The 12310-nt window shown below is 45.1% G+C and overlaps 1 protein-coding gene across 2 annotated transcripts in view; it reads right to left on the reverse strand.

Moving 5' to 3' along the window:
* Nucleotides 1–228: 228 nt before the first annotated feature.
* TBX4 (T-box transcription factor 4) overlaps nt 229–12310 on the reverse strand; it is a 52254-nt gene continuing 40172 nt past the window's right edge. For both annotated transcript variants that reach the window (XM_020992030.2, XM_020992034.2), the window contains 4 exons: nt 9106–9258; nt 6004–6092; nt 5453–5688; nt 229–2224 (listed from right to left, as the gene is read on the reverse strand). In XM_020992030.2, coding sequence (XP_020847689.1) covers nt 1608–2224; nt 5453–5688; nt 6004–6092; nt 9106–9258 — 1095 coding nt within the window. In that variant the 3' untranslated portion in view covers nt 229–1607. The remainder of the gene's footprint in view (nt 2225–5452; nt 5689–6003; nt 6093–9105; nt 9259–12310) is intronic.

Raw genomic sequence — 12310 nt, forward strand, 5'->3', positions numbered from 1 at the left:
TCCATCTGGAGCCCAACAGGATTAATCTCAGGGAGAGTTTTTGTTTGCTTGGAAATGACATTTGATGTATCATTGGAGGTGTCGACAAACTGGGTAAATAGATAGAAGTTCAAGTGTGCTCCTGAGTAACTGTTGCATGGGAAAGGGGTGGGGTCAAAGGGCAGCAGAAACCACATGTGAGCCAAGAGAGGGAAAGTCATTATTGAAATGCACCCAGACGGTTTGTAGTTGAAAAAAAAAATGGCTTTATGTTCTGATACGTAAAATAAAACGTCCATGCTATGTAATAAAACACTTAATGTTCCCCACCACCTGTATCTAATGTGGCTTCTAATAAAGATTTATCTGTAGTATATATAGGTTTTATCTAACCAGTTCTTAGTTTTTACATCAAAATGTGTAATTAAAAATCTTAAATAGATGTCTTTCCAAAAACCATTCATTTTTTTTTAATTAAGTATTTTGATTGTAAAAGCAAAGCTGCAATGAACATGTGGCCTGCCTTGGTGATATATATTTATATAATATATAAATAGCTATTCAGCATGCAAAGAGTGTAGTGATTTCCCATATTGCATTACAGAGTCCACACCAGCCACACATACAGTCTGGTGATGTCTGATGCTGGTGAATTGCTTGAAAACATCCATATCACTGGCCTGGGCTTAGCTTGGTTCAAGAATCCTTCTCATGCCTCTGGCTGAGCTCACGGGCTGGATTCTCTGGAAGAAGTGAATGTTTTCTCAACTCCCATTTTTATTTCTGTTGGGCTTCTTCTCTCCAAGGCAGGGATTCTCCAGGAGAGAGAACTCTCTCCAAGCGATACCTGACTTTGGCTCCACCATAGCCGCCTGCTGGCACATCCAGGGGAAGCTTATATTTCTTGAGTGCTAATTCTGGGATGAAGATGGAGTTTCAGAGATGAGGTTCTCCCACGTGCATGGGGGTGAGGGCAGGGGATTCAATGCCAAAAACTGAACAGCAATGGGAGATGCTCCTGATCACATTTTCCCTACTGGCTTACCTCTAAATTGAAAAAAAAACTAGAAAAAAATGTTAAGGTACTTGTCATCTCCCTGACCCTGTTTGACACCCCTGTGGGTTTTCCTTTCCTGGATCTCCAAGGGGTTCATAAGGAGCCAAAAGCCAAAGTTGTGGATGGCCCTTTCCCCAAACTAGACTGGAGTCAGATTCCAGGGTGTGCCTACAATCTCCCCAAACCATGGTGATCTACCTCTAAAATGTCATGCCCATTTCCCTCAGGATGAGGTCTCACTACTCAGCCCCAGAATCATGCTGTAGAAACCTCCCAAAGACACTCTAGCCCAGATAACCCTCCCACCCCAACTCCCACCCTTTGGGCATCGCCAGAGGTCTGCCAGATCTGGATGGACTAAAGGTACTTCTTGGGTCATTGTTCTTTCTTCATGACATGGCCTTAGTTGTAGGTCAGAAAGCAGGTGCTCTCCAAACGCACCTTTCCCCCCCCTTAGAAATACACGACTGTGTGGGTTTCTCTATAGTGCAGGCTATTCCCCCGGGATTAACACTGGATTAACATGGTCCGGGATCAGTAACACTGTCTGTCTTGTAACGAGACCTCAGACTCATCCATCAGTCCAGTTCTCCACAGTCCCCATTCCTGAATGATACTGTAAGGAAGACTCCCGGGACAAGGAGAAGCTTTGGGAGTAGAGGAATTCGTTGGCAGCGTTCAGGTGTGGGGATGGGGGTTTCCTCTCACACACCGGGGGCAGCCCACGTTCTCTCGGAAATGAGGTGGACGGACCTCGCTCTCGGGCCTGGGCCTGCGAGAGCTGGTTATAGATGCTGAAGTGGGTGTTCCCTGGAGGCTGGGAGCTCTGCGTAGACACGGAGGGGAGCCGGGGCATCATAGTGGTGGCAGTAAAGTGAGCAGGGAAGGGCTGGTAAGGCACAGTCTCCATTGTCTGGACGCTGTAGCTGGCGTACGGCGCCACCGACGTCCACATGTTACAGCTCAGCGCGGGTGGGGGCAGGTCATCCACCGCTGATGCTCCGGCGATCTCAGCCCCAGAACTTGAATACATGCAGGCTTCCCGAGGAGTCACCTCACTGCAGTAGGAGGGACTCAGCATCTGCTGGTCGTAAGGGGGTGGGGAGCGGAAATAGTGATCTTCTCCCACAGAGGATGAAGCTTCCAGATAGGAGCGTTTGCAGGGTAAGTCCAGGTGCCTGGTGCTGTCTGCAGGAAGACAAACATACCTTTAGGCAAGAACTATCCTCTCCAGACCAGCTATGGTCCCTTGGGAATCTCATGTTCTAGATGCTAGAACCACACTCACACCTGTCATTTTGTACCTACTCTCTTGGCTTCTGTTTGTGTGGGTCTGGTAGGAAGCAAAGTGGACAGTCAGAGGGACAATTTGTGCTCAGATTTCATAGACAGCTAGAGCTGGGCAGTGGGCAGAGTGGGGAAGGAAGAGGGGTAATGCTTAATGATCATCTAACTGAGGGCCAGAAAGCTTGTGACTTGTCCAAGGTCACACAGAGCTAGCTGGTGGCAAAACTAGGACCCCAGCCCACATCCAGTACTCTTCCAACTGTGCCGTTCTTTCAGGATGGATCCAGCTCTAAATTGGGGGAGAACATTGAACGATAACTTATGTTTGTATAGCAAATATATACAACCCTGGGAAGCAGAGAGTGCCTACGTGGTATTCTCCTCTCTCCTCCATTTTCCAAGTGATAATCACTCAACTGGGAGATGTCTGAACAGACTCAAACTCAGGGCTTCTTGTCCATTGTGATAATGAGGACTTATGGACAGGATAATTAAATCCAGGACTGCTCCTGTTCCAGGAGCTGTGTTGTGAGAGAACAGCTTGTCGATATTTATGCTATATTGTGCTGATAAACACAATCTATGAGGGATCCCCCAGGTCCTCCCTCAAGCGTGTGGGCTCACACTTTCCAGTTCAAACTGATCACTCTACTCCCATGACCACAGATAGGACTTTTCCTCCATCCTCCATCCAGCCTGGGTCAGAGTGCTTTTGTAATGGTCTCTCTTGACAAATTCAAGAATCCCTTTTCAGATGGTTTATCATGCCTTCTTCCCATCCCTGTGAACAGATCTCTAGATGAACAGCCCACCCCAGTGGGCTATAGGAATGGAAGGGGGAGGAGGGAAAAACTACTTTAAGATGTGCTTGCTTTCCTTGCCGCCCACCTAGCATGATAGGCAGAAGTCTAGAGTTGGAAGGGACCTCGGAAGCTATCAGGTCATGGGTTAATAGATTTAACTGGAAGGAACCCTAGAAGTCATCACGTGCAACCCCTTCATTTTACAGGAGTCTCAGAGAGGTTAAGGCATGCTCAGGGTAGAACAGCTAGGTGGTGCAGTGATAGGTCACTGGCCCTGGCATCAGGAGGACCTGAATTCAAATCTGGCCTCAGACACATACCAGCTATGTGACTCTGGGCAAATCATGTAACCCTGATTGCCTTAAGAACAAACAAACAGTGGATAGAGCACCAGCCCTGAAGTCAGAAGGACCTGAGTTCAAATCTGACCTCAGACCAAACACTTGACATTTACTAGCTGTGTGACCCTGGGCAAGTCACTTAACCCCAATTGCCAAACAAACAAACAAACAAACAAATTGCTTAGGGTTACTAAGTACCCCAGCCAGGATTTGAACTCAGATCCACCTGATTTTGAGTCCAGCATTCCATCTCCGACACTGTTATGGCTGCTTGTTTTATAGTCTAACCCCCTCATTTTGCAGATGAGGAAACTGAGGCCCAGTTCACACAGGCAGGGATAGCTAGAGATGGCATCATGGGATTTAAGCTGGATCCTCTGACTCCCAAGTGTACTACACTCCCTCTACATCTACAGTTCTCAGCCCTCACAAGTAGTGCACTGTGGTCATTTCCAGGTGTTTCTTGTCTGTATCTCTCACTCTTCTCTCCTTGGTTTCCTCAGATTTATTATCCACCCCCCCACCCCACCCCCACACACATACATAAGTGTGAGAGTCAGAATTTGAATCCAGGCCCTTGGACACTCTTTTGTTGTACCATGCAGGGACATGGTAGATAGATCACTGGGCCAGGAGTTGGAAAGATTTGAGTTCAAATCCAACCTTAAACACTTAACAGCTGTGTGACCCCAGGCAAGTGGCTTAACCTCTCTCAGGTTTAATAGGGATAATAGAACCTACTTCACAGAGCTAAAAATAAAGATCACATGAGATCACAGATGTAGAGTGCTTTGCAAACCTTAAAGTGCTCTATTTTGTTGTTGTCAGTCATGTCTGACTCTTCATGACCCCATTTGGGGTTTTCTTGGCAAAGATATTGGAGTGGTTTGACATTTCCTTCTCCGGTTCATTTTACAGATGAGGAAACTGAGGCAAACATAGTTAAGTGACTTGCCCAGCTCTATAATATTAGTAATTATGATTATTATTTTTCAGCCTCTGACTGAGATTTTCCAAGGAGCTCATTCTAATCAAATGTTTTGGTCTGCTGCCATATCAAACCTTTGCCAAGAGCCTCCAGCATAGGGCAAAATTGACTTGAGTCCCAAAGACAGGCAGCCAGAGAAACCAAGGAGGCAGTGACATCTGGTGAGGCTCAAGAGGTAAAATGAAAAGAGAGAAACAGCAGCTGAGCATGAGGAGACCCAGATGGGGCGAGGGGTTCCTTCAGATAGGTTCCTCACTCTTCCCCTTTCCCATTCTCAAGTCATGAAGAGTTAGTAACTGGAATAGACCTGTGTAGAGAAAACTCTAGCTAATATAAGCATTCTTAACTTGGGGTCTGTGAACTTGTTTGTTCAAAAAATGCTTTGATGACTTTTGATAATGTTATTTCAATATAATTGGTTTCCTTTGTAATTTTTCTTTTATGCATTTAAAAACATGATTCTGAGGAGGGGCCCATAGGCTTCAACAGCTGGCCAGAGGGGTCCATGACACAAAGAAGGTTAAAGACCCCTGACTAATCAATTGATCAATAAGAATATATTAAGCACCTACTATATGCCAGTCACTGGGGATATAAAATAAAGATATAGATAAAGGATATGCCAGTCATTGAAGATATAAAATAAAGATATAGATAAAGGATATGCCAGTCATTGAAGATATAAAGAATGAAATAATCGCTACCACAAGGAGCTTACATCCTCTCTCTATATGCCCTTCCTTCCCTCTCTCCCTCTTTCCTTCCCTCCCTCTTTCCTTCCTTTCTTCCTTCCTCTTCTTTCTTCTCCCTTCCTTCCTTCCTCCCTCCCTCCCTTTCTCCCTCCCTTCCTTACTCCCTCCCTCCCTCCCTTCTTTGCTCCTTCTCTTCCTCCCTCCCTCCCTTCTTTGCTCCTTCTCTTCCTCCCTCCCTCCCTTCTTTGCTCCTTCTCTTCCTCCCTCCCTCCCCGGATTTTCGGTTCTGAGAGGTGGCCGCTTACCTCGTCTCTTCAGGCAGTGATAGAACAGTCCTGAGTCTCGCTGCCCTGGGAAGGTGTTAAGGGATAGGTCTTGCCCGTCAGCGGCAGCAAATTGCATATGTGCCCCATTCTCATATTGATAGTGCTGGAGCGCCTGATGGGCTCCGTGCAGGGGGCTTACATCAGGCTTAGCAGAAAGCTGAGTGGAGACAAGTCTCTGCCTCATGATGCTTTTGGATATCACCGGATATTCTTTGCTATGGAGGGAAGGGAGAAGAAGATAAAACCTCACTCCTACTTGCAGAGGGTGTCCTTGTTCCCAGAGCATGTTTACATTGTTTCATTTCATCCTCACAACTCTGAGACAGGGCAAGTATTATTTTACAGTCAAGGAAACTAAGGCTCATAGAGGTAAAGTAATGTGCCTTGGGTCATGCAACTCATAAAGTGACTCTGGACTCCTGGGCCCTTCCCTGAAAAATTATCCTCCACCCCAATCCCCCACAAGGGATATGTGGAAATTTGAGTGTTGGCTATGGACCACTGAAGATGGGGCCTCCTTCCTCTCCCACCTCTGTAAGCGAGCCACACGAAGGTCACTGTCGTCACTGCCCCGGAATCCTTTAGCAAATGGGTTATTCTCGATTTTCAGTTGAGTGATCTGTCCAAAAAGGAAACAGAAGAGTCACTGACATAGTTCCTTCCTAGAATATGCCCTTAGGGATTCAGAGTCAACGCACCTGCCTCCTGTTCTTTTTAAAAATTTATCTCTTATCTGAACTTTGGCACATGAAACTGTAAGTCTCTATTATAAACAGTTTACTTTTCTAGTTAAATGTTTAATAAATCTAATCTATTACTTTTTTCTCACTAAATTTTCTTATTTGGAAAATATAGTTAATTTTCATGTTATGTTCTGTTAACATGTAACAAGTTTATTATCAACATTTAAATGAATTAATACTTTTAAATTATCAGTTTTAATTTCTAATAAATATTAATATCTCTAACCCAGATAACCAAGAGCTCTGTGGAATCCTTAATCATTTTAAAGAGTGCAATGGGGGTCTCAAGACAAAAAAGTTTGAGAACCGCTGCTCTATTATATCCTCATCAAGGATTTGTGGAAGGCTATAGAAAGGAATGATGCAGGATGAGAAGGTTTAACATGTTCTCTCATCAGTGAAATCATACATCATTCCATCAAAGTATTATTTTTCCTTCTGAAGTAGTCGATTCCTTAGATGAGTCTCACAAATCTGCTATTCTCTAGCTCTGACACTGACCCAATGTCAATTAATGTCAATTGCTAATGAGAGAGAGAGAGAGAGAGAGAGAGAGAGAGAGAGAGAGAGAAGAGAGAGAGAGAGAGAGAGAGAGGCTGGGGTCAAGGAAATTGTAAGATTTTAGCCAAATCATTCCCTCTGTGGTTAACCTTGTATCTTAAAACAAGGCAACTTTTTATTCCTTTTGTCCAAAGGGATGAATGCTGGAGTGATGCACCCTGCCTGGTCAACCTGAAACTTTCAAAGCTGTCCTGCTTCTCAGTGCTTCTTTCTGGACTTCCTTCTGTTTTCTTCTCTTGTCTCGTCTAATAGCCATCTCATAAAACGTCCAGTATTTGGATGAATACGGATTCTAGGGCAGGAGTTGCATAGTCGATCATCCCTTATTTGGCCCAGCCTTGAGATGCTCCAGCTAACTTTCCCTGACCTCAGTATCCCCCAATTCCATCTTTCTCTGTTTGGCCCACTTTTGTTGGGGGTGCTCAGGAAATATTCAGCAATGGACTGACTTGTCCATATTTCCAGTGCAAATGTAGCACCCTCTCTCCCAGAAATAACCTGGCCTTACATTACTATTTTGATGAAGGAATGGGGCACAACTCTGGAAAAGAACCAGGGGCTCCTTGGTGGAGGAGAGCTTGAATGAAAGTAGGAATTCATCCTACATGTCCTTATAAAGAAGTAAGGGTGGCCATGATGAGTATAAGAGAACCCAAAGGCAGCAGGGAAAAGATAGAGAGAGAGCAGAACAGGCAAAGACTCTACCCTGTGCAAGATCAGCGTACCCTTTATTATGACGTCATGAAGACAGAGGATGCTAGATCAAAGTTGTTCAGTCATTTTTCAGTCTTGTCTGACTCTTCCTGACCCCATTTGGGGTTTTCTTGGCAAAGATACTGGAGTAGTTTGCCATTTCCTTCTCCAGCTCATTTTATACATGAGGAAATTGAGGCAAAAAGGGTTGAGTGACTTGCCCAGGGTCACACAGCCAGTAAGCATCGGAGGCCACATTTGAACTCAGGTCTTCCCGATTCCAGGCCTGGTGCTCTATCCACTGCCAAACCTAATTGCCCTCATTGGATCAAAGTGCTCAGCTTCAATCAGCCAATCTAACACTCCAGGAGGTCTGGGATGGAGAAGGCCTCTCTAGTCCCAAAGAAGAACACCAAATGAATAAGTCTCATGGGTTCCAATCTAGTGAGGTTACTCAAGGATCAGCTGGTTCAAAATAACCAGAGAGAAGTGATGCTGTCCCCTTTTTCCTTGCCACAATCCAATTATAGCTTCTCCCAAATCCCTAAATCATCCAAACCCCTCTTTTACAGAGTATTCTGCTGCTCCAAGCCTATCTGGCCCCGGCTCCTCTGTCATGTGGGAGCTATTCCAAGCCCCATGGTTCAAACCAAAAGGAACTAGTTTAGCTCTTCAGACCTATCAGAGGAACCAAGGGGGCCAGGGCACGAAAGTTGTCATCTACCCATCCGCATGGCATCTATAATAAGAGCAGGAGATATGGGGAGGATGGGAAAATTCTAAGAGGGATGGGCACAGAACAAGCTCAGCTTGCCCATTCTAACTGGAAGGGGATGGAGCTGCCAGCCCCTGAGGGCAAGGCTCTCCCTCTCCAATCATCTTTCAAGCAGGCAGATGCCCCAGCTCTTGGGCATCTTTTTTCCCTAGTCCACCTCCTCCCTAGTGAGCTACAGCCAGAGCTAGACCAGAAACACTTCACTCAAAGTGAAATGGACAGAATCAAGAGAACAGTTTATGGGAGGACCAGTCATACTCCAAGAAAAGAGAGGAGGTGAAGAAAAAATTGAAGTCTCCCCACCCCCAATTCACACCTCAGTGGTTATCAGCACACACCTCATCTCTCTCCCTAAGTACCTATACAGCAGTCATGTTTTGCTCCAGATTTCTGACTCTCTTTTCCAGGTCATTATTAGATTTGCTTGCTGTTTTGAGTGACATCTCAAGGTTTGAGGTCCCAAGGCTGTGGGTCCCTGACTAGGCAGCTCTTCCCGCCACACATGGGAGTCTTATGGAATATAGACTTGGGCTGGATAGGACCATAGGGCTGATCTAGAGTGGGGGAAATGAAACCCAGGGAAGGACCCTTGTCCAGGGTCATATAGGGAGCCAACAACAAAACCAGGTACCCCAAGGGGCTTAGGTGAGAGCTCAGCATTCTTAGCTGTGCTTGCTGCCTGCTTTGGGCTGTGTCGCGCTAAGAGCTTGGTTTTCTTCTGCTACCTGCCAATGGAATTGTTCAGCCTGTTCCCTATTAAAAGGATGGGTGATTTTTGGTCTCCTGGCCTCCCTCCCGGGTCAGGGACAGGCAGGATGAGGGGCAGTAATCAAAGCAAGCAGGAAAAACACTCGCTATACCTTGTGGTTCTGGTAGGAAGTCACTGAAATGAAGGAGGTCTCAGGGAACACATGTGTGCAGAAAGCTGTGTTCTTGGAGCCAAAGGCATTGTTCTCATCAGCCTTCACGATGTGCAGCCGAGGCTGGTACTTGTGCATGGAGTTGAGAATGATCTGAAAAAAGAAGGAAGATTCCATGAGCGTTTTGTAGCCAAGGGTCTGCTTTCACTTGCCAATTGTCTCCCTAACTGTGGGCAGGCCAGCGTTGCTCTTCTAGCCCTGATGCGATTCAACTCAATTCAATGGTGCTGGGGACGTGAAGACAACCAACTGTTGCAGAATGAGGTAAATAGAACCAGAAGAACAATTTATATAATAACTAGGATATTACAAAGACAAACAACTTTGAAAGACTTAAGAACTCTCATCAATTCAATGATCATTCACAATTCCGGAGGACTGATGATGAAGCATGCTACCCACCTCCCAATAGAGAGGTGATGGACTCAAGATGCAGATTGAAAAATGTATCTTTGGACATGGCCAATATGAGAATTTGTCTTGCTTGACAATGAACATCTATTATAATGGTTTTGTTTTTCTTTTTACAGTGGCGGGAGGGGAAGGCAGACAGAGAAGAAATAAATGCTTGTTTTATTAAAGAAAAGACCAACAGAGCAGACATTCTCCTTAAGGAATTTTTTTTTCTCCAGGAGGAATACAACACATACACTGATAAATATAAATCATGATAGGTCGTGATGGAAGCAAAGGAGAGAGATCAGACCAAGGGATCTTGGGATGTTTGAAGAGGAAAGAAAGTAATAACTGAGGGAGATTAAGAAATGACATAGAGCGATGACTATCTTTGATAGACTCAGCTCTTCTCAGCGATGCAAGGATCTAAGATATCTCCAAAAGTCTCATGACGGAAAATGCTATCCACATCCAGCGAAAGAACTATGGAGTTAGAATGCAGACTGAAGCATACTATTTGCTCTTTTTTTTTCTCTTCTATTTTGTTTCTTCTTTCTTGTGGTTCCTTCTATTGGTTCCAATTCTTCTTTACAGCATGACTACTGTGAAAATGTTTAATAGGAATGTGTATGCAGAGCCTGTATCAGATTGCACACCATCTTGGGGGGGGGAGAATTTGAAACTCAAGCACTTGTGTCAATATTGAAAACTAAAAACAAATTAATTTTTTAAAAAACCTGAAAAAAAAGAAAAGAAAGGACACAGAGTAGTCCTGAAGAGAAATGGCAGTGTGCTCCAAATCATTAATAATCAAGAAATGCACATCAAAACAAGTCTTAGGCTCCACCTTACTCCTGTTAAATTGGCAAAGATGAAAATGACAATCATTGAAGGGGCTTCGGACAGCAGGCACACTAATACATTGTTGGTGTAACTACAAGCTGGTTCAACCATCATGGAAAACAATCTATAACTGTACCCAAACCAGTCACCAATCTGAGTATACCCTTTGATCCTGTACATATTTTATCCCAAAGAGATCAAAGACAGAAAAAGGTAATAAATATACCAAAAAAACCTATTCTATCACTTTTTGTTGTGGAAAAAAAAACCTGGAAAAAAGTGGGTGCCCAATCTTTAGGAAATGGCTTAAAAAATGTTATATGTAAACATAATAGAATATCATTATGCTAGAAGATAATTATAAATATTAATTTAGTACCTCAGTTTCCCCAGCTGTAAATTGATTCTAAGGCCTCATAGAAGAGGTAAGCCTTGATGAAAGATAAGTGAAGATGAGGGGAGAGAGTACATGGGGGATGGCCTGGGCAAGGACACTGAGGTGGAAGATGGACTGCTGAGTTCAGAGTCCTGTTTGGCTGGAAGTTCTGATCATGAGAAGGAGAATAATGGGGAATGAAACTGAAGAGGTGGGGGAGTCATTGTGGAGAGCTTGAAATGCTGATGTAAGTGTGCATATTCTGCTCTGCAGCCAGTCAGTCAACAAATAGTCATTAAGCACTTAATAGGAGTAAAGTACTATGTTAAGAGTTGGGCATGCAAAGAAAATACTCAACAGGGTTTAAAATGTGCCAGTGCCAGTGCCTCCCCTTTACGGTCAGCCCATGGCCATACTGGCTGCTCTCTCTCCCTTACGGGCCCAGACGGGCAGGGTGGCCAGACCTCACTTCTTTTAGGAGATGCCACACCTCGCTTCTGCTCTTGGAGTTCTGCCTTGGTGGTGGTGGTGGGGTGCCTTAGAACTAGACCTCTACCTTTTTCTTCTCTATCAGTCTTCCCCCACTACCTGTTCTGCTCCATAGAATCTGGCAGTAAAACTACTCCTCCCCTTCCCTTTATTCCTGCTCTCCCTTCCTGACTTTTCTGTCTACTTCTCTGTCTTGTCTTTCCCTCTTTTTTTCTTCTTTTTTCATTTCCAGGATCAGTTTTTTAATCTGTAAAATTAGAGGGTTGGTTTAGATGACCTCTAACGTCCCTTTTTGCTCTGAAGCCATGCTCCTATAAACCTATTAGCCCCAGTTTTCTCATCTATGAAATGAAGAGACTGGACCTCTAAAGTCCCTTTAAGCTCTCAATCTGTGCTCCTATGAATCTCTCTGGTCCTCCATTTCCTCATCTGTAAAGTGGAAGGGTTGGATTCAGGGGTGGGGAACCTGCAGCCTTGAGGCCACACGTGGCACATGTTGGGATTCCATTAAAGGGCCACACTTGAAGACCTGGAGGGCCACGTGTAGCCCCAAGGCCACAGGTTCCCCACCCCTGGTGGTGGTCCCTAACACCCCTTTCAGCTTTAAGTCTATAGCCCTAAGTGCCACTCACTCTTTCTAGAAAGGAAAGAGAACTTTCTAAGCCAAAAAGTTTTGCTCCCTCCAAACCCTCAGGGTTTTCTTAAAGATAGCCATCCCCAGAAAATAATAACTGCCATTTCAGGGCACAGGGCAGAATTAACTCAGCTTAGAGTAGAAGGAGCCGGACTCCAGGGTCACTTCCTGACCCCACCACATCAATTGGTCTCCAGTGTCTCAATTCAGTGGAACAAGAAGGATGCCTCAGGCCTAGCCTCTTGTTCCCAGCTCCCGCTTCAGCTCCCCTGGGACTTGGGGGAGGAGGAATTGAGTCCTTTGGGTCCCAGCTCAGTGGGGTGCCATGAAGAGAGTGCCCAAGCCCCCAGGATGTCCTTAGGTAGTCACCACTCCCCAAACCTGCTTCATCTGGCCTCGCAGAGCCC

This window comes from Phascolarctos cinereus, unplaced genomic scaffold, assembly GCF_003287225.1.
Source record: "Phascolarctos cinereus isolate Bilbo 61053 unplaced genomic scaffold, phaCin_HiC Scaffold_5;HRSCAF=322, whole genome shotgun sequence".
Lineage (NCBI taxonomy): Eukaryota > Metazoa > Chordata > Mammalia > Diprotodontia > Phascolarctidae > Phascolarctos > Phascolarctos cinereus.